This window comes from Paralichthys olivaceus, chromosome 2 (assembly GCF_024713975.1).
Source record: "Paralichthys olivaceus isolate ysfri-2021 chromosome 2, ASM2471397v2, whole genome shotgun sequence".
Taxonomy (NCBI): Eukaryota; Metazoa; Chordata; class Actinopteri; order Pleuronectiformes; family Paralichthyidae; genus Paralichthys; species Paralichthys olivaceus.
The window spans coordinates 9,327,694-9,350,019 of NC_091094.1; the positions used below are offsets into that span (position 1 = coordinate 9,327,694).

Consider the following 22,326-nt stretch of genomic DNA (forward strand, 5'->3'; position numbering starts at 1 on the left):
TCTGGAAGAATTGCTTGCTTGATTCAACCTGCTCCTTCTCCACTAACTCTGCAGGAGAAAACACTCACAAAGACATGAATAATTATATTTATATATTATTATAGATTATTGTTGTAATGGTCTCAGGGACATCATGTCACCCTGAGAGGTTTCATGACACAACTCACTGAGGAGACACGGTTACACCTTTAAATTGCTCCTCCCTCCCTCCAGTCTTCTGTCTGTCTGCGGTTGCGCGTCAGTGCTCATTGGCTGTGGGTGATAATCGGTCAACAGAGGAGCGGAGGGAGGGAGGCAGGCAGGAGGACAGCAGCATGTTTACAGCTGCTCACAGGCTCACTTCATGTCGTGAACGATCCTCTCGCTTCGTTTGATTGTATTAAACACGCGGCAAATCCTCCCAAAGGACGTGGACGAGGATGTTTTGTTGGCGCGCAGGCAGGCTGTCCGCAGCGGCTGTGGATCAGGCGCTCAGGTCCTCGGGCTGGTGTTTGGTGCGAGTCAGAGCGAACAGACTGAGGCACGTCACCGGGACTTTACGCAGAGGTCACACGGTTCAGTGGAGGTCGGTCTGTGGAGCTGTGGACTCCACCACACATGCGCACCTGGGGACGCCACAGCCGGAGCAGCGTCCGCTCCAGAGCTGGGAGCGCGGGGTCGCGTACACGGACCAGAGACACTTGGAGCGAGTGGCTGCTGTGGTCGAGAGTCTCTCCAAAAGCTTGCGAAGCGAAGGCGGGAGTTTAGATCTAACCAAGCCGCCGCTTGTGCATGCAAAGAGGCGCCACGGCAGCGGAGAGGAGCCGCTGGGTCATGTGTTGTTTACAGGCACCTGGCGAGTCTCCAGCAGGACCATGCACACCAGGGCTTCATCCACAGCTTCAGCCGCCAAGAGCAGCGACCCCGGGGAGGAGACAGGCGCCGACAAACGGGTGAATGTAACTCCTCAGCTCGATTGTTGTGTAACCTCAGTGATCCGTTCATAAGAGAATAGGGGTCGTGTTGAGCCCCGGTGGCGCCAGTGTTGAAAACAAAACCATGAAATATGCAGAGAGCAGCTCGTCAGTGAGCGTGATCACTGACAGCCATGATGGGAACAGGCTGAGCATGAGGCCCCAAGCTGTGACACATATACACAAGTCTACTGCATTATTCATATACGTTAACACACACACACACACACACACACGACCTGTACTTCTATCTTACAGAGGAGACTCTTTGGCATTATGCATTGCGAGCCCCTCACCATATCTTTAACCATCACAATTACACCTAGTCCTAATTTAAACCTAATTCTTACCCTAACCTAACTCTCATTCTAACCTAGCTCTAATCCGAACCAAAACAAGTGTCCAAAATGTCCTGACTCAGCAGGTTCTAGGCTCAAAATGGTCTCAGAGATATCTGTTCAGACACACACTTGTCTCTCTACTTGACTCTCTACAGTTGTATGGACACTTATCGATATAATCCATTGCCTAGCCCCTTACCCTATCTCTAACCCTAAAACCAAGTCTAAACCCTCAACCAGACCTTTGAATTTGTGAGGACGAGCCGAAATGTCCTCACAATGATGATACACAGACACACTAACCCATCCTCATTAAGATTTAGTATTGACGTATATTATTTTTTTATAAACATTATTCCAAACCTTAGCCGTGACCAGTTAATGCCCAACCTTAACCTAACCACAATTCATACCTCACCCATGAGGGCACAACAAACTCATTAGCCCTGAATAAGACACTGGCGTATGCTGCTCTGCTGGTGAGTCAGCAGCAGTGGAAAGTGGATAAAGATGTGGGTGAACCTGATCTGGGGTGGGCAGTTCTTAAAAAGGCTGTTGGCTTACTGAGGTGATTCAGCAAAATGCTAACATTAGCTTGCTAACATGCCGACATTTGCAACATGCTGATATACAGTATTGTATTCATAATGTTTATCATGTTCACCATCCTCATATTAAATTTATGACCTGATGTCAGCAGAGGAGCAGATAGACAATCATATTTTATCACCTTGGCACCATGTGTTGTTTTACAGTTTTACAGCAAGGCAGCCAAAAGCTGTTGAGGTCTGACTAACCAACACCACCATTAATTGAGCTCTGACGCTAAAGGGCTAACTGAATATTTTAACTTGCTTTAAAGTTATATCTGGTTTAAAAACCTAAGATTAAAAAAAAAGGGTCAAGACTAGTCTGACTCACTGAAGACTGAGGGGGATTGGTGGCCACCGACTGCACATTTCATGCAGCATACTCCAGTCAAAAAGTGACGAAATGTTTTTCCATGTGGAGTGATGGCAAAACACTTTGCAGGTCGTAGCCTATTTTATTCAGAGATCCTGCTGTTATTGCCGTTAAGACGATCCTTCATTATGCCCTGTTGGCACTGAACCAAACAAGCCGGCAGATCACTGCACCAGTCTGTGATTTTAGATACCGTGCTGGTTTCTCGGAATTTGGGTCGTGATGTGTGACACAAGAGCGGCAGCTTTTGTCCCACCATGACAGTTCTCCACTTTACACAGACAACAAGCTCTGTGACGATCTCTGCTGCCAGATTAAAGGTGGAACAGCAGCATCCAGGCACTTGGTTTTTGTACTTTTTATACAGAATGGTGAGACAGAATGAAGGCACAATATCCCGCCTTAAACTGTTGTATGAATAGAGGGCTGCTGTTAAGCTTCAGCCTCCGACAGGAGGTATTCACTACTTGACCACTTCCCTCGTGTTCTGTCTGTGCACGTGAGTGTGTCTTTGTCCGTGTTTGCATGCCACTGTGACTCTGCATGTGTTTTCCTGCCTCTGAAAAGCTGTTATCAGACACAGCAGTCCCACTGTTCTCCTCCCATACACCCTCCCTTGCACAACTCTCTTTGGCCGCACACTCACATGACCCTCCCACGCTGCTGCCCGCCTTTACTTTAGGCTCGGCCTGACTCGCCTCTGAAAAGCAAAGGCCTGCTCCCTCGCCCACTTCAGACTTTCTATTGTCCATTGTTTGCACGCCAGTGAATACATCAGCACGACTAAGGCTTCATGCAGGAGGCTCGGACTTAAATTTAGTAAAACAAATTACAACAAAGAGAAAAGATCATTTTGTTCTCCTTCTGTTCCCTTCTTCATCTTCTTCTTCTTCATTGTCTCTACTCACTTCATTAATTGACTGACTGACACCCACGAGAAAAGACAGCCAGAGAACAGCACTATGTCACTATAGCAACAAAGGCACAGATGGATATGAATGAAAGTCAAGTGAGTGTATGAATTTCACAAAAACATCTTAGATTATTACATCCTGAATGCTGTCATGTTTAAAACTAGACTGAAAAGGAAGCATGGAGTCACATGTGAAATAAGAAGTTTGAGGAATAGAAAAATTAACAACTAAAGCTTGAACTATAATATCCTGGATATGCGGTCATCTTGCTCTTTTGATGTAATTTGGAGCCAGAGTCTGAACAGCAGTAATCGTGGAGTGGAGCCGCGGTATTGAGGTCCTGTTGATGTAAGCGCTCAAGTTATTCTCAGCTGTGAATCATGATGCTTCACCCCTCGTATCGCTAGTTAAAACAAATCTTTCCAAAATCAGAGTGATAAGAACTACCTAGCCTCCAGGGGGTTATCGAGAAAATGCGGCTTCACTTTTGGTAGCTGTCAGCATCCATCTTTATATGCAGTCTATGGTTTGAGGCCCTGACGTGCTCATGCTAAAGTTACGCAATTATGCTTCTAGAATTTAGATTGATGGCAATTCAATTTGTTTTTATTATAAGAATAATTTTACAACAAATGCAGGTAAACATTTTATAAATGCTCAAACTTTATACATTTCTTCACAGTTCTTTAACTCATTTGGATTTTCCCAAATCTGTATTCAAAAAAATGTTTATAAAGAACCCCTGTTTGTTTTATAGATAAGAAACGTGACATGCTCTGGTTGATTATTTTCAGTTTTACACTTTTAATTCACATGATTTCCAATGTTCTCTCTCTGGCATTATCTCATTTTCTCATTTCTACTATATTAAAATCCGCCTACATTTTGTCCTCATCATTGTGTTAGTTGACTTTGACTTGATTAGCTTCTATACTCAGAAAAGGCCTGTTGAAGTGGTCACTGTAGGCAGCATTCCATGTACCTAATAAGTCGGCTTTGTAGGAACCATATCAGTAGTTTGTCTAAAAATGCTTGACTGAGCTATTTCCTGTTTTACCAGAGGAATATTTTTTAAGGCTACAAAAGGAGCCAGTGAACACGATGCCCTCCTGCCACTTGACACCAAGCCTCTAATCAAAAAAAAAAAAAAAGTTGAAAACTGGCAATAAAACTGAAACTGTGATTCTTCTTCTTCACCAAGTATGTTTAATCACAATAGAAACCTTGAGTGAACCTGAGGGGGATCCATAAAAGACATTTAGTTGTAATTGTATCACCACAGCAGGGTGATCAGATAATGAGTGGCAGACAAGCCCGGAAGCAAGGTCTCACATCTTCATCCAGAAACAGAGGTTTTAAAATTTTAAACTTGTTTCCTTCAGGTTCTGAGTTTGAAACCAAATTTTTTCCTGAGTGTCAACAAATGTATATTAATAGCTCTGAGACCTAACTTAAGTCTGTTAACTTAACTTTAACTTTATTCCACATTAAATCACACAGACTGTCTCTCAGCTGTATCTGCAGTTTTGCTTCATTGTCATGACAATGAAACTCAATATAACACTTCTTATACACTTTAATACCTGTTGCACAGGTTCTACTGCAGTTGACAAACCACATGTGGAAATGTAGCCCGCCAGGCATTACTCAAATTAAGGATTAAGTAGATTTACATTCTCTAAAAATCCTGGAGCTACTCTCTGTTTTAAATTCATGCTTTCTTAGCTGCAATGGGTCATATGTCTTTATCAATGCTGTGAGGTCCTGCTGTTTGTTGTAGTTCACAAATCAATTTTATTATCAGCACACACTGTGACCTGAGCACTCCCTGCTACACGTCAGGGCAGCGTGCGTGTGTGTGTGCGATAATGGGAATTATCAAACCACACCGCAGCAGCCTCGTGTTTAAAACCAGCTAATTCAGCGAATTCAGTGAATAGAGGAAGCTCATAAAGTTCAGGCCCTGATAGACCTTGGATGATCTCAACTTTGAAGCAGAAGCTGTAATAAGATTGATAAGAATATAAACATCAATATTGATCATCGATTATCTTCTTAAATATGAGAATGTGCCATATATTATTACCATATTATTATCCTATGTATTTATTGCATAATGTGCTGTTATCTTCCCTTTTCATTTTCTTCAGCTCACTGTCGGATATTTTATTTCTGTCTTCATCCAGGACAAGCAGAATTTAAAGGAGGCCTCTTCTACCTCCTCGTCTGCTGAAAAGGTCCCGGGGGAGCCTGAGCCAGAAGGAGAGAAACCCACAAAGACTCAGCAGCTAAAGAAAGTCTTCAAGGAGTACGGAGCAGTGGGAGTTTGCTTTCACATCGGGATCTCCCTAATGTCTCTGGGAATGTTCTACCTCCTGATATCCAGGTAACTGAAGAGCTCACTGCTTGTTCTGCAGGTGCAGGGTCAGGGGGCACTGACATTAAGTCTGGCTGGGAAACGCAGCTGCATTGATCCCATTTTCTTTTTCTAATTTGATATTAGGGATTAACCACATTTTTGGGTCCTGATACTGATACCAACATTAGGGAGTAGAGAGTAAAGTGACTTTTGTGTACCTTACTTTGTCTTGTTTTGTACATTCTTCATATTGCTGGTTTTTGAACATAAATTATGCTGTAAGTCATAAGTCAAGTGTAAATACATTAGAATCTGTCCAAAGAGAAACAAAACAAAAAAAAACTTGTCTATTTCTTAATAATTTTTATAATTCTCAAAAAAACCCAGAAATGTTTAGGTATTACCTATTCCAGCTTTCCAATTATCTTTCTTTGTTTAATATAAAATGCTAAATATCTCGTAGTGGATTAAAAAACAGTGACAAATGCTCATCACATCATCCCAAAGTCTTTGCAGATGTCATCAAACACACGGTCCAAAAAGTAATATATTCAGTTCACAGTGATATCTAATAAAGAAAGCTAGCAACCGAAGAAGCAGATTTTCATTGACCAACCAATTAATCAACACATTTTTGGTCATCTAATTAAGCTATTTAATTAATTAAGGAAGCCATCAGTATCTTAACGGATAATGAAAAAAGTTGTTAGTTGCAGCCCTATTTGTGTCACAGTGAATCTAAGAGCATCTCTATTAAGAAGAGATAGTCTGGTGAGAAAGAACCATACACCATAACAGAACCCACTGATAGTCTGAATCAGTAAGTGAAATAAAAGTCTGAGGGAAAGAAAGAACAGTGAGCAGGACTACAACGCAGCATGTTTTAAAAATGTAATGCGTCAAACATCACTCACTGATATTACCTCACAGTACGAGATTGTCAGTGTGTAACATTTCCTTTACACCTAAAGAGAGCACAGGAAATGACTGACCCGCTTTTACACCAAGAGTGCGGGCTCTCGAAGAATGTTCCACTCACTCAGCCACATTGTAGTGGCTCTGCTGTTGTTGAAATATCACTACTGGCTCAATCAGACGCAGAAACTAAAATCACAGCGAGTGCTTGAATAAAACATGAGGGCGTTTTATCCCCTCGCTGCCTCGTTTTCAGATGTGCAGAATTTCAAATCTCTCAATTGATGGTGATGGACAGAGAAACGCCAAAGCAGCACAGCACACACCTCCAGATCTGACAAGAGTTTCCTATACCCCCGTCTGTCTGCCTGTCTGGCCACATGCCAGGGCCTTGAATATTAGAGCGACTTGGCAGAGGTTATCTGACAGCTCAGAGATTTCCTCCTGCAGCTCGTAATGACCCTTGAATGAAAACCGACTCTGTAGCCAGCGGCCGTGGAGCATTAGCTCTGTGTGTCCACAGAGCCCAGGCATGTGGCCTGCTAATACAGAGCTAAGATCTGGGTAAACAGTCAGCAGTGTGCAGATGGATCCTTATATTTAGCTGGGTACATTTTACAGAGCTGTTAATGTGAGAGAGGGACAGAGAGGCTGAATGGCCTGGAGCTGCTCTAAACCTCTTGTTTTCACATTCTTCTCATTTATTTCTATAAATAGCTCAGAAAATGCCCCAACTTTACAACAGTGTCTCACATGGGCAGTGTAACATGCAGCCTGTTTAACCTGCTTTGATTTGTTTTTATTCCATGCACTTTATCTTGCTGCTCAATCTTATGTCATCAGTTTAAATGGGTCAAAAGGAAAAAGTTATGAAACATTATTTATTGTACACAGCTCCCTCTGGTGGAAATAAGGGTGAGTTGCATTATTTAAACAGAACCAAATAGACACTACATGTTTCCTTTGTAGTTGCTCTATTGAATGGATGTATTTTCATTTATTTTGGGCCTTAAAGAACCTTCAGGTGTAAATGTCTGTATTATTCCAGTATATTTTTTTACTGTTCTTTCCTGACCCTGCTTTGGCCGGGGGCCTTCTGTGTGGAGCTTTCATGTTCTCCTTGTGTCTGTGTGGGTTTTTTAATTAATTGCTGCCAGGTAGGACTCAGTGCTCTGATTAACACATTACAGTGAATACCTCATCCTCCCGTGGCTCAGCAGTAATGATCAGAACAGACAACAGATGGATGATACGTTTAATGTAAATATTTGTTTTGGTTTAGGTTTGTAGTTTGTTGTAATTCAAACTATAGTGTATAGAAAGTGACCCTATGGTGAAACGTTATGCATTGGGGTTTGGATAGTTTTGATTTCTGATATGCCCATGTTTGAATATGAATTATGAATTGATATAATATTTTGTTATGTTGTTAGTGTTGTATACTTTTAATTTCTATCCATTAATCTAACTATTTATCTAACTAATGCTAGAATTCATGGTTATTTCACACGTATGGTGCTGCGATGTTAGTCAACTGTGTCTTAAACCTTTCACCCTTAATAAAAACTGGAGGAAGAAGTAATGTGATTGAACCTAATTAGTGAATTCTATGCACCTCTAACCCATGTGCTGTGTCATTTGTCTCTGCAGTGGGATCGATATGGCGGCTGTGCTGTGCAAACTGGGCTTCAGCGAGACCGTCGTTCACTCTAAAATGGCAGCAGGAACCAGCACGTTTGTCCTGGCCTACGCCATCCACAAGCTATTCGCCCCCGTTCGCATCAGCATCACTCTGGTGTCCGTCCCTCTCATTGTGCGCTACTTCAGAAAGACTGGTCTCTTTAAACCCCCCACACCAGCTCCCTGATGACCCCTGATGGACATAGTTCAAACGACTATATATTTAATTACTCATTTGCCTTTGGCTACAAATGCCTCATCTCATCACTTATTGCATTTGTGAATTCAGGTTAAATACCATTAGATTTCGATGTAACAGAGTCTTGTTTCTGTGTGATTAAAGAAACACAAGTGTGACAGTTTTCCAAATACCCGTCCATTTGGAGTCAAGTGTTAACGTGTGTGCATTTCACAAACCAGAGAGAAAAGGGCAAAAAAGCTCAAATATTTATAAACAATCAGATGTGAGATCAGGGATTTTGAGTTTTACTGCTAAAGTCTGAGTGGGCAGAGTTTTCTATTAATGCTGTGAAGGTTGCCACAGGGGCACCAGGAAGGAAAAAGCTGATTTCTCCTCCACTGTTCCCTGAGAGCTGACTAGGCCATGTTCTGGTGTTATGTGAATCAGCAGAATAATTCAGGTTGTCTCCGTCTCCTACCTCTCTCCTCTCTCGTTCCCCTTCTCTCGCCCTGCTTTGCTCAGACTCTTTCTCTCCTCTCACCTATTCTATTTTCTGCTGTTGTTTTGCTTTCCTTCTATTTTTCTTCTCAACATCCCCCCCGGCCTCCACTTCCTTATTTCCTCTCGTCTATTTTCCTCTTCATTTTCTGCCTCTTGTTCTCTAACTCTGCTAATGCCACTGCCCAAACTGTTTGCAAGCACATTAATCTCTGAGTGAGGCTGATTGTTGTTCATTGAAAGCTTTGGATGAAGAATGTTGGACGTTGGACTTTAACTATTAAACATGAAGTTGTCTTTTATACTTGGTGTGTTTTTTCCTCACACATCACACAATTAGTTATTGAAGATATCACATCATTATTTTGCCCATTTTTAGAATAAAATTGCTGTGGATGGATAAAAGGACTGTGTCAGCGCAGGGTCACATAAATGCTAACGGAGACAAATCACAAACGCTGCTGAGGAGAATTACGAATCATCGCTGGCTGAATGTGAGCAGTGCAAGATGCTGCCAATGACAGCCATATGGGGTCAACCACACAAACATCGTTGCTATTGGTTGAGGCTGTGATGTCATCAGTCTGCTGTGGGTTTGCTTCACCACAGGAAGGGAATGTTTAAATTACCCCCTCGCTTGCACAGAATGGAAGTGGATGGGAGGCACCACTTAGGTATTTGCGTATGTGTGACTGTGCCCTAATGTGAAATGGGCTCAGTTGTATTAACAAACCCACTGAGCATTAAATCTGGTTTTCTTCTATTCTAAACCCTCAGTGTTTTCAGCTGCAATCTACTGTACGCTACCTGGTCAGCACCAAATGGTGGATTAGCAAAGTTTCGTGCCTGCTTGTGATCACTGATCACTCAGGTCAAATGAATTGTTGTTTCTGTCGGTTGGTGACACGTTCAGGGTGAACCCCACCTCTCGCCCAATGTCACCTGGGATTGTCTCCAACCTTCCCATGACCCTCAAAAGAAAAGTGCTATAGACGATGGATGGGTGTGTAAAGAAAACAAAAAACTGCACTTGCACATTTTCACCACACTGAGGAGCTCCTGAACTACAAATGCAGTGTTGATCGGCCTGTCCTCTGGTACAACCACATCATATCGCTCATCTCAGACCGAACATCCTGTTTTTATATCACAAGATGGAGAATCACACACAGACGTGAGCCAACAAGTTTAAGTGAGGGTAAATGTTCATAAAATCATAGTTATACAATCTAAAACTGTACAATGTCTAAACACATTTCTGTCATGATGGTGCGGTTTATGCTTCATTAGGGGTCAGGTCACCACACACTGACCAGTTTCACTCTTCATTAGAAATCATTATTTTAAGCTCTACTTGATCTCAACAGGTCCGGTGCCATCCCTCTTCTTGTCTTTTCTCCCGTCCTCTCTTGCTCCTTCATTGAAAGTTTGCCGGGTCAGCCGGCACAGCGAGCAAGCCTCAGCTTGTGTTGAGTCCCTGAAGATCTGCAGTGTATTGAATGGTAGCTGCCTAGAACAAGACCTGATCTCTTCTCTCTCTATCTGTGTGTGTGTGTGAGTGATTCTTGGCCCGGTAAATAATTCAGCCAGAGGAGGTGTGAGCTAAGAGAAAAATACGAGTGCAGGGTGGTCTATGCCAGATATCAACTGCAAGGTTTTGAGGAACAGGAGCTTTGGCAGCATTGTGACACAAACTGATACAAACCAATCCCTCACATGCACTGGACTCAGCAGATCCACTGTATGTTCTCTGGAGGAGGTGCATGTGTTAACGCAAATGTTTGATTGAGACGTGCCGCAGTTTCTGAGGACTTTATCCACCTGACCTCCTAGTATAAAGTCCATAGCAATCCAGGAGAATCCGATGTGTGAACACAGCAGGGGATCCCCTGGACTGCGAGCGAGTGGGGGGATTGATGATGCTTCTAACACATGACAGATGCAAAAATGAAAAAAAAGAGAAAAGGAAAACAAAAATCTTCTGGTGAAAACGCACGTAGAAGACATAGTGCTTGAAACATGATCATGTGATCTCTGTAGTGGCATTAATACTTCACTTCCTGTCTCTGTCTGCTGCACCCGGCTGCTCCAACTCTCGCCTGAACAATGCGGAGGATTTGTTGCTGTTGTGAACGCGTCTGTGCAGAAAACTCCAGCTGTGTTGTGCATGTGTGAAAAGCAAACTCTAACTCAAACTCATACAATGCATTCCCTCGCCCCCAACCCCAATTCTAACCATAACCCTAATATGGTCTTAACCCTTTAAACTGACCTTTGAAGATTTGTCATAAAGTAAAAACCACCCAAAATTTATTGAAACTCAAACTGGTCCTCACAATGTATACCAGTACTTACACACACACATGTGCATGCACACATAGACAGACAGAGGAAGAAGGAGGGAGAAGCCTGGGCCTCATTAGCCATGATAAGGACAGGGAGCTGCCATCGCCTCTCCATCCCCTGCATGTCCCCCACGGCTAGGAACAAATTGGTGACAGCGCTCCCAGCCACTCTGTCGGGCTGCCTGCGATCCACTGGGCTCCTCTCTGTCTACACAACTGTGGATTTGTTTATTGGAGTGTGTGAGTGTGTGAGTGTGTGAGTGTGTGTGTGTGTGTGTGTGTAAATGTGAATTGTAGATGCACACAGCAGAAAAAAGAGAGGGCAGATCTGCTCCTTGGCTACATCCCCCCTCACCTTTCCTTGGTGTGAACACTTCATCTACTCGGCCTTGAGTCTGATGAAGGGGCCCTACCCCTTCCACCCCCCAATGTATCAAGTTCAAGGGGTTCAACTTCCTGCCTCAGCTACTGAGTAGTTCTCACTGCACCTTTTGTTAATGTCAAATACGTCGACAGCGTCACCCACTGTCACTGCGACGCACACATCGCATCTATTACAGACACAGGCTGCATTTCTGACACAAGTTGTTGGAAAAGCGTGCGTGTGTGTGTGTGTGTGTGTGTGTGTGGTAGTTGCAGAAGTGCTGATGCATGCAATGATACAGTATATGAACATATGGCAAGAGCACATACACTCTCACACTCTCACACTCTCACACACACACCAAAACACACTCCTCCTGACAAGCTGCATTTTTTTCCCTTGCACCTTCGTTCATTTAATTTCTTCATTCTAATTATTTCTTACCGTTTCCTCTCCATTATTTTCTGCACCTGCTCATTATCCCTCCTTATTACCTTTCTCCCACTATCTCCCCATCTCCTGACCCCCTCAGTAAACTTGTTAGCCTTCCTGAGTGACAGTGTCTCGACGGAGAGACACCTATTCCGTCAACCTTGCAGCTTCAAAGACACTCCTGGAGATTCTTTACAGGAGGCTGCTGGCGTAAAGTTTCAAGGTGCACGCAATCGAACACACTGCGTACACAAACAAACACACCCTCTCTCCCCGTCTCTCGTCTGCTTGCAACCCATCGTGTCCCCCCCCGTAACCCCCTTTTCTTTATATTTTTTGGCCACTCCTCCCTTCTTCCCTTTTTCCACTGGAGCATCTTTCTCTCCGGCTCTCTTTTCCTCCCTCTCCACTCCTCTCTCTCTCCTCCTCCTCTCCCTGTCTGAGTTAAGTTTAGCAGAAGCACCTGATGGCGGCATCATCCTGGAGCACCTGTCAGCTGTCTGCCTTCATCATGGCTCCTGTGCTGCCACAGGGGCCACGGGGAAGTAAACCTGGAGACAGTCGCTACTATCAACAGCTGCATCTTATTATTTTAAACACCAGTGCCAGTCAATTTCCACCAGAGATGCGTGCATTTATTTATTTATTTTGTGTGTTTGTGTGTCGGCGCGTGTGCCTCCTCCTCTTCCTCCTCCTCCTCATTGCTCCTCAGGATTCAGAAGCTCAGCTGTTAAATGCGAGCAATTATAATTGAGCAGAGAGGGAGACTGAGAGACAGAGTTTATCCAGCCTGTGACAGAGAAGAGGAGGCAGCAGGGATAAGTTGTCAAAGTGCTTTTGGCAGCTCTGGAATGTTTTTGACTGACTGTAACTGTAACTCTGGCTCAGTGTCTGTCACTTGTCTAACAGGCAGCTTGGTCACTCAGTTTGCTCTTTGTTAATGTGGATATACTTTAGAATGCTTCAAGTGGTAGACACAAGATGTGTAATGATACTGAGTTTCTTCATCCTGTCTCAGGTCTCCTCAATGCCACGGCTCCTGTCTTCAGTCAAAATCTCCTTAGCGGAGTTCGGAAAACGTTTTTTTAAATAGTTCACAAACATTGATTTGGCTGAAGGGTGAATAGGATTTGTTTCTACAAAAGCAAATATTTACACAAACTTGGCATGATATATATTCAGTGTTTAGTCTGTATGTAAAATGAAATACAAGCAGTTCTCCTACACTTGGTGACTTCACATGGTTGTGTTTCCATACAGATTTAGTGGTGCACACACACCTGATGTGCGACAGTAGCATTGGATCATTGAGTCTTGGTGCTAGTTGTTATATATTTATAATGATATGTGCATTATGAAAAGATTCTCCTCCACATAGAGCTGCTGCAGATGTTTTGCAGTATGGTGGCTGCTTATCTCACTCTATGTTCTTGAATACTGTATGCACAGCAGGTGACAGGAGATATAGCAACAGGGAGGCAAAGCCAGGAGAAGATTTTTCCAGCACGTTCCACCTCTTAAATCTCCTGAGCACAATAAGGATGTATTTAACAACGACGGATTGTGTTGTATTGTTGGTGGGAGGCACAAGTCCATACTACTTGTGCCTCCCACACACACACACACACACACACACACACACACACACACACACACACACACACACACACACACACACACACACACACACACACACACACACAGAGAGATGCAGATGGCATTTTATTTGAATATCAGATTAATTAACTACAATGTCCCTCAGTAGAGTGCATACCTCTTCCAAGGCCCAACAGTCCCCTTATGAAACCACATTTTAAAATCGTTATATCCAGATTTTATTTGGATCTACACCAAATTGCACTCAATCACAGATATCAGTCCCCTTAATGTACCAGATTTTTTTCATCAAGATCCATGAATTATTCCCTTGGAAATTGGTGAATATATCAAATAAAAAGACAGATCTCGTAAAAAATTATATATATTTATATAGATAAGTTGTAAGTTTTTGAAAAATATATTTTAGGGTACAATAGATCTCTGCCCATTTAGATAAGGGTTATTCAAACTGATTCATTGTCTGTCTGTCACAATTATGTGTCCCAACACAACAAAGTCCCTTAATTTAGTCAATAGTAAAAAATGAGTTTAAGCTGCTACAGATTTCCAAACAAAAAAGTTTACAATTGCCTCTAATTACTTGGACACTATATAATAATGATGATCAATATACCAACAACAATACTTGCAGCTATAATTCCATGTAGACTTTTTTTGGGAGATCCTGGTCTGGCACCAGAAACAATACTTCAAAATCAAAGGTGCGAGATGATCAGTCACAATCAGCGTGTTGCACTCCAGGAGAGGAGCAAACCAAAATAACAACAAGTACAGACACAGTGTTGTAAGCCATTACTGAGCTGCCATTACCGATCGAAGTCTGTTTGCCTCTACACACTTCATAATGAATGCATCTCATAAATCCTCCCTAAACGATTCCTCCTTAAATGATTCTCACTGCTCAGGGTGCCTGCTCAGTGGAGGGCGCTCATGGATCAAACCATTAAAATGGGGAACCAGGGCGAGGTGAGGAATGGAGGGCAACAAGCTCAGGCCCCAGATCATCACCCCGCCCCGAGCCACCACCCTTTACAGACCTAATAGAAAGCAAACAGACACACAATTTCTTTCAATTAGCCCAAACTGGCCGGCCCAATAAATTTTAGTTTGTTCCTCAAGACGTAAGGGCCCTGTTGCATGTCTTGCTGAAAATGAAGACTAATGGGGTATTGTGGAGCTGCTGAGTGCTTGATTTTGTGCCACTATACCACTGCCACTCGGCCGCTCGTCTGTTCACTCCCCCCCACCAACACCAACCCCCATCTCTCGCCTTCCCTCCTTCCTTCAGCAAACTGGAATCCGTGCTGACCAGGCACAACACAAATGTTTAATACATTTATTCACGACTTGGATTCATTTTACTGTTTTAAGCATTATTCCTGAGTAGTTAGGAGGAGCTATTCATCACAACATGACAACAGCAATGAATGTAACCATTGTTCACCTCCAGTGTCATGCTGACGTGAGGGCCTGAAGAATAAGAGTCAGCCACTCAGCTGTTTGCTGAAATACCTCAAATTCAAATAAGTTTCAAAAGTAACAGAGCTCATTGTGCAGATAATTCCCCACAACAGGGTCATATTAATAAATATCATAATCTTAAGTTATTTCTTTATTCAGGTACATTCAGCCCTTCCCTGTTGCAGTTATAGGTGGTTTGATTTTACCTTTATCAAAAACTAGAAGGAGCTCTGTTTCATTGCCTAATCAACAATAAAATAAATGCATATCAGTGATTAATCTTTTGTAGATGAAGACACGGCAGTGCTCTACGGATTCAAGACTGATGCTCTGTTGAAAATGGCTAAACTTGACTCAAAATGTCTCATTTTTATCAACCATGTCTTGACAAAAACAAGTGGAACAGTTTAACTAAAGTGTTAATGATCTGATACTAAGACTAACCTTGTCATCTATTTTGTTTTTGTTTATGCAATAATTATTATTATAAATTATATATATATACACATAAAAGTTTTACAAATTATTTTGAGATTATCAAATATTTTGTACATAAAGTGAAGTAAAAGTACAAGGTGCTGAGTAAACTGCAGTGAGATTAGATTAATAAAACTAGCAGTGGACGGCACTTTTCCTTTGTAATAAAACTGACATAACAGCGATGCCAATAACAACAATAAAGAGGAATAGTTTGAGTTATATTTGCCATCAAACGCTGATGTATCAGAGATCCTAGGGCCACCTCTGCTTGATGAAGGAAGAATCAAAGTTGCTTTGCCATATAGAGAAATATTAACTACAAGTGAAAAGGAGGCAAGGGGACATTGATTTTACAATTCAGGACTCAATCAAAGAGAATTATGGATGGTGATACGACTGTGAGTTGCCTATGTTGCTCATTAAACTTAACATCCATAGTTTGCATCTCCCTCACTCCCCCGGCAATAAGATTTACCAGGGGTAGTTTAAATACAGTTCAATACCACAGAGGGGTGAAGTCACGTGATGGTTGATAAAGGTGGGTGAGCTCGAGGAGGTGGTCGGATATACAACGCGGGAGAAGGAAGGAAGAGGGGGAAGAGAGGAGCTGAGAGGAAGAGGAAGTGAGACAGAGAGGAAGGAGAAGGAAAAAGGAAGGATGCACACAAATACAGAGAGGGAGGGAGAGAAAGTCCATTATTGTAGCCTGAACAGAAACTATGCATCAAAGTGTAGCATTTATTGAAAAAACATTTTTATGTGTGCTTCGAGGGCATGAAAATGAGAGGCCCCGTGTTCAAACACATCAATACAACACTGCAGCAACCTATGTATTCTTTTCTTTTTTTTCCGCCCTTCTTCTTTTCCCCAAGATTCCCAATCAGATCTTGTGGCTCCCTGCAGGCTTTTATGCCAGCCACAAATGGTGCGACTGCCAGACTGACAAACACCCAATCACTCAGAGTGGAGAGAGGAGGGGAAAAAAAAGAAAATACAGCATCTCTCACTGAGCCTCCTATCACAAAGGACCTTTTAATAAGGCCGTGAAAAAGAGCAAGTAATCCTGTGATTTCATTAAATGCCCTCATCACACCTGCAGATAATTCCATTATGATTGTGGCAATAAAATGAGGTTTTCATCAAGACGCGCAGACAGAAGGAGGAAAAGCTATTATTCCTCTCATATTCAGAGATGACGCTGCCTCTTATGTTGTGATATTAGGCCATTTGGCAGAATTTATGCCACTCAAGACGATCCATAATGTTGGTAGAGAGAGTTTTCCCCACTGAGAAAACCAGACACTTGACATGGTTCATGCTGAATGCGCCCAGGGGTAATTGTCGGTGGTGTTTGAAATACGCCACAAACTACAGAAGAACTTTGTTTTGCTTCTTCTCTTTCACCCATGTGTATTTTTGCCTAGTCTTAAATCCAGCACCTGTAAACTGAAGATGTAAAAACTCCTATAAAGTGTGAAGGCCCTTTCTTCACATTAAAGGATAAGAATACATTACATTTTATTACAGTTTAAATACACGCCAAAGTATTGCATTAGTTTAAAATTAAAGCTGAAAAACACACACAGACATACGTTCTTTTTTTCAGGTTGTCTGTCAGTAACACTATAGTATTTATTTAAAATCATATTTCTGGCCTGCAGTGGGAATATAATTTAATTAATAACTTATTATTAATAAAGTGGCCAATCAGACGTGGCGGAGGTATGCGCTCTCCAACTGCTCTTACATTGCATATTACACGTAGTGGTTTGATCCACTGTCAACATTAAGGTATTGATTAGTGCAGCTTTAAGTAAATCTCCAAAGCAGTGATGGGAGATGTTATGAGAATAAATTGAAAATCAAGAGTGTTAATAAAATGTAAAGTTGATAATTGAGGCGAGACAATATCTAGATATTCCAGGTTTATGTATCCTTGAGGGTTGAATGAGCACAAACATACAGAAAATCAGGTCTAACCTACAAAACATTACGGTAGAAGGAGATGAATAGAAAAAGAGGAAAGAGGAGAGAAAGAGTTTTATTACAAAGTGTACCCAGACAGAACTTCAGCACTGCCACGATTCTGTCAGCTGGCACTGTGGATGTACAGTATAGGGTCTCTCTACAGAACTTATATTACCGCAACAAAAATTCCAGCACGGCAAAGAAAATGTGACAAAGGAGAAATGGCGAGGATACTGTGTGCTGTCTGGAGGAATTGGAAGCTATGTGTTTTTGGCATTCATGTCACATCCCTTTTGAAAAATGCATCAAAGCAATTGCAGAACGCGAGGGACCGGGTTTGGGCACACAAAGTCGTGACCATCATCCAAACCTCACTGGTGGTGAGGGTGGAGGCGAGCTGCTGCTCGTTGTGGAGGGTTTGAAATGCGCTACTGTGCCATTTAAAAATAAAAACAAGTGCCCAGCTAGAGCATGCTAAAAGAGACTCCTGTAATTTCTGTGGATGTGCCTGTTTGAGTTTGTATATGTGTGTGTTTGTGTGTGTGTGTGTGATGTCTCTTGAAAAAGTTGGAAACAGATTGTGCTGTTTCTCATGTTTACATTCACACATGGCTATTAGCTGGAATGCCTTCTGCTTTAAGAACAGCTCTCTCTCCCACCTTCTGCTCAGAGAAATCACAAAATAACGATGGCCACAGTCTAACCATGACTTTCTTACATGTGCACTAACTGTTAGGGACTGAAATTAGACCAGTCGCAGATGGATAATTACCCACAGATGTTGCCACTCATCTTCTGCTTTTTTTAAACTCTTATCCTAGACTACTCTAAAAAGAGAAAAATAAGTTACTCTCTTTGGGTTGTAAAAGAAAAAAGCCTGTTTCTATTACAGCTAGGTATTGTGTTCCTTGTATAAATTTAGTTTGCAACCATCAAATAAATGCTATAGGGCGGCAGGGAAATTATTTTCACTATGATTTAAGCTACCAAATATTTTCTTAATTCATCGATTGCTTCTTAAAAATAAGGTCAGAGAATTGTTTTTAAAAATAGGTCAAATATAAAGAGATAGAATATTTTTCTTTTGTCAGATTGACAGCCCAAATCCCCAAATATAACTAGTTTACTACCGCATATGATAAAGACTAGCAGCAAATCTTTTATTTGAGAATCTGGATCCAAAAAAACATGGAATCTTGGCTAAAAGAAACTAAATGAAACAATAAATCAATTATTAAAAATATCTATCAATTACTATGTTTTTAATGTAAAGAAATAAACTAGAAAAAGATCCCTCAAATGTCATTGTTAAAGAACTGTGACCAACATTTATACTACGTAGACTATTAAAAAACGTCAACGTTACAGTCGTGCAATGACTCGGCCCATGTTTTGTCCCTTTACCAAGTTTGGTGGAAACCCATTCAGTGTTTTAATGTAATTCTGCTGACCAACAAAAAGAAACGGAACAAACAAACAGGCCAAAAAACTTTAACTCCTTGGTGGAAATAAAAATGAACTGGCTCTCCAACATGTAATGCTGACATAATTCAAAACATTAACCTAACTCAAATATATCTCTGAGATCTCTGCACAGCAATATCTTATTACTTAGCAACTGACCTATATGCCAATACCAATATATCATAGATTAAACAATCACCTGATAATATCAGAGTTGCTGCTTTATCAGTCAGGCTCTAATTTATAATGAAGTTGGTTGTGGCAGGACAGTATTTCACATTAGGCATCTCAGTCCATCACACAGAACTGCACTTGGTGGTCTATTAAAAGGCCTTCACGCTCACATTCACTCTGTCTGCAGTAACTGTTAACAAAGCCACAAGGTTCTGCTCTGTTCTACACACTCTGTTTTCAAGGTAAATTCACTGGAGGATTCACCCTGCATGTTATTTATCATGTTGTCATTCCACATACAGTATTTCAAACAACACTCTGTCATAAGGTGTAGTACATTTCCACATCCATTGTGTTGCTGCTTCCTATATGACAGATAAAATTAATATGCATCCATCATGCTCTGAGGAAGATTTTTGACTTAATTCTAAACCTAAATAAAACCTGAAAAGCAAAATAAAAGAAGATTGAATTTGAGAAAATATGATCAGTTACAGCTTTTTGACGTACACAAATGTTGACTGAGCAGAATATCCCCAGATGAAAAGCTACAAAACAATCGGATCACAGATTTTATATAAATATTAAAGAATTAAGATCTTCACAACTGCATCTACTTTGATGTTATTAACTATAACTTTGGCCCATTAGGAACCTGATATTTTAAGTAAGATTTAAAAAAACACTTTGCAGTGAATTATTTTTCAGTGTGTACCTGTCGTGAGGTGAAAGATAAATATTCCTCTGGGGTCTAAGCAAGAAGGTGACACAGTATGATGACACCAAATATCCAAAATCTTGAGAACATTCACTGTTTTCATGAGGTTAGAGCCAATTAAAAGTCTTCGTCTCTTTCTGAGCACCACTACCACACAAAAACTGAGAAAATATGTTGTAACTAAAAAATCACAAGGCTTCCCCAATGGTTTTATATATATAGAGTGTAGATTGTACACATTAAGGTAGGGGGGGCTATCTCACCCTCTTATGAGGACTAGAATTTAATAGTGGCACCCCTGCTCCTGTGTACAGTCACTGGAAATAGAGGTCAAAATTCAAAATAAACACAGTAACAGTCAATCTCTGTACCATCATGAGCCACAATCTTAGGGAGAGAAATCAGGAACAGAGACATCTATTATTTGAAAGCCATCCTGGTGGGATCAGATGTCGGGGTCACCACTTATTTGCACATGGCTGAAGACATGTTTGATAAGGCTCCTGTATTCCCTGGATGTATCAGACTTGTGTCACTGAGGGGACGCGTGAGTACTCACTACTCTCTGAGGAATGAAAGTAAACATGTTGAGAATTTATGGAAGTTGTGTGTGTGTGTGTGTGTGTGTATGTGTGTTTGTGTGTGTGTGTGTGTGTGTGTGTGTGTGTGTGTCTGTGTGTGCACAAGTGTAAGCTGTGGTGGATTTCTGAAACACAACAGGTTGCATGACCTCATCGTAAAGACATTAACAAGTAAACAGATGGACACTCAACACACTCACTGAATGGTTTGATGCTTATGAGAATTATATGCTATGACCTTAAGAGTCACAAAATTTCAACCCGAGTGAGTAGTTATGTGAGATTTTGACACCACTATCATCAAAACACAAATGTGGTAATGAGGGAGTATAAACTACACATTTTAGTGTGACTGCCCTTCCCTTTAAAATCACACACTTATACAAAGTACACTTGCTGACAGTTTTTCAAGGCAGCTTGTTCCCAGCATCTTGGAGAACTTGCCACAGTTCTTCTGTTGATTTAAGCCGTCTCTGGCTATGTCCGCAACCACACACTCACAATTGTTTTTAGATGACAATATATTGAGCTAACTGGGAAAAGAGAATAATGTTTTTGAACACTACTATGCGCATTTTCTCTGCGCCAGTAATTATGTAATTGTCACAGCATTCTGACGTACAACAACAACTTGGTCGTCCAGTGAAAAATCCCAATATTAAATGTTGATTTTATACTGCAGTTTGTGCTTTGATCTGCTCGTATTTACATTTGTGCAAAAGGTCAAGGTTGTCTCTCCTGTCTGCCGCAAACACAATGCATGATGGTAGAACTAGGTTAGGGACTATCGGTTGTACGCTACTTTTCACAATGCATTGCGGTTAACAATGAGTCCACTATATAGGTGCTAAAAAAATCCATACATTTGGACAGCACTATAAAATGACGAGCTCACTCGTGGTGCTTTGTTTACAGGTGGGGTCAAGTCTACACTACTTTGTTCATACACACAATAGAAATCTGATTAAAGCCACTAAGCCTCTGCTACAGCACCAGTGGGAAACAGATTTGGATTTTGCACTTTTACACTGTATTTTCTTTTAAACACTTGGCCGGCAATCTGTTATGGGGAACAATGGAGGAGACTGATGAGGGAGGGGGGCGGACATATTGACTTTTTCTCTCCCCTCTTTCGTCTTAATGCATCTCATTTCCCCCCCCATCCTCTTTTGTTGAAAACCCTTCCTTCCCCATCAACCTTCATCAATCTCTCTATCCTTGCTGGGTGAAAAATTGCACCCATTACCCTTGTCATGTGGTATACAGAAATAGCAATCTTTCCACTGACAAATGTCAGGTAAAACAACTTAGGGTGACTCACAAGACTGCAGGACGAGGGCACCGCAGCATAAATCACTCCCAAATATTACTTTGGTACAGTAAACACCTTAAAAGTTGATGAAATTGATGCACATCCAAAAATGTTATAGGTTGCACAGAATGAGCCTCCGCACATGGATGGATGGTTTTATATCTTCCACATACTCTGAAATATTGATCTCACAAACTGCTAAAGGAGATAAAAATTATGTTTTGTATTTGGCCAGTTACATGAGGGAATACCTACAGTTACAGCAGTGCTCTCTTGTAGACTTGAACCTCCTTAAAGGTCAGGTTGGTAAGATGTTTGTCAAACGCTTTTTGTCTTATTGGTTAAAATCCTCTTCACATCCCGATAGCCATCAATAAAAAAATAAGAATAAAAAAAGACTGAAATTTTGACCTGGTGATGACGCTAGAGGAAAATTCAGAGGAAAATTCAGACGATCACCTGAACTCTTAATAGTCATCCTGCAGGGATCAATAATATTCAAACCAAAATTCATGCTAGTTTTTCTGATTTCAAAGTCATCAAGATACATCATCCTGAAAACTCAGATGTCTAAACAACATTTTTTAGGGTACATGTTGAAGT

General features: G+C 41.4%; 1 protein-coding gene and 1 long non-coding RNA gene across 2 annotated transcripts in view; one reads left to right on the forward strand and one right to left on the reverse strand.

The window, feature by feature from the left end:
- The window catches only part of LOC138412037 (uncharacterized), an 81,788-nt gene that overhangs the window by 46,264 nt on the left and 13,198 nt on the right, over positions 1-22,326 (reverse strand). The window lies entirely within an intron of this gene.
- fam210b (family with sequence similarity 210 member B) lies at positions 217-9,106 on the forward strand. Its single transcript, XM_020096730.2, has 3 exons — positions 217-932; positions 5,358-5,557; positions 8,096-9,106. The coding sequence occupies exons 1-3, from the start codon at positions 420-422 to the stop codon at positions 8,310-8,312; spliced, it is 930 nt and encodes a 309-aa protein (XP_019952289.2). The 5' UTR covers positions 217-419; the 3' UTR covers positions 8,313-9,106.

Bases quoted from the DNA above. Each gene is read 5' to 3' on its own strand.
- fam210b (XM_020096730.2), top strand. From the start codon at position 420: ATGTTTTGTTGGCGCGCAGGCAGGCTGTCCGCAGCGGCTGTGGATCAG. The intron at 933-5,357 runs GTGAATGTAACT...GTCTTCATCCAG, and splicing joins AGACAGGCGCCGACAAACGG to GACAAGCAGAATTTAAAGGA. The intron at 5,558-8,095 runs GTAACTGAAGAG...TTGTCTCTGCAG, and splicing joins TTCTACCTCCTGATATCCAG to TGGGATCGATATGGCGGCTG.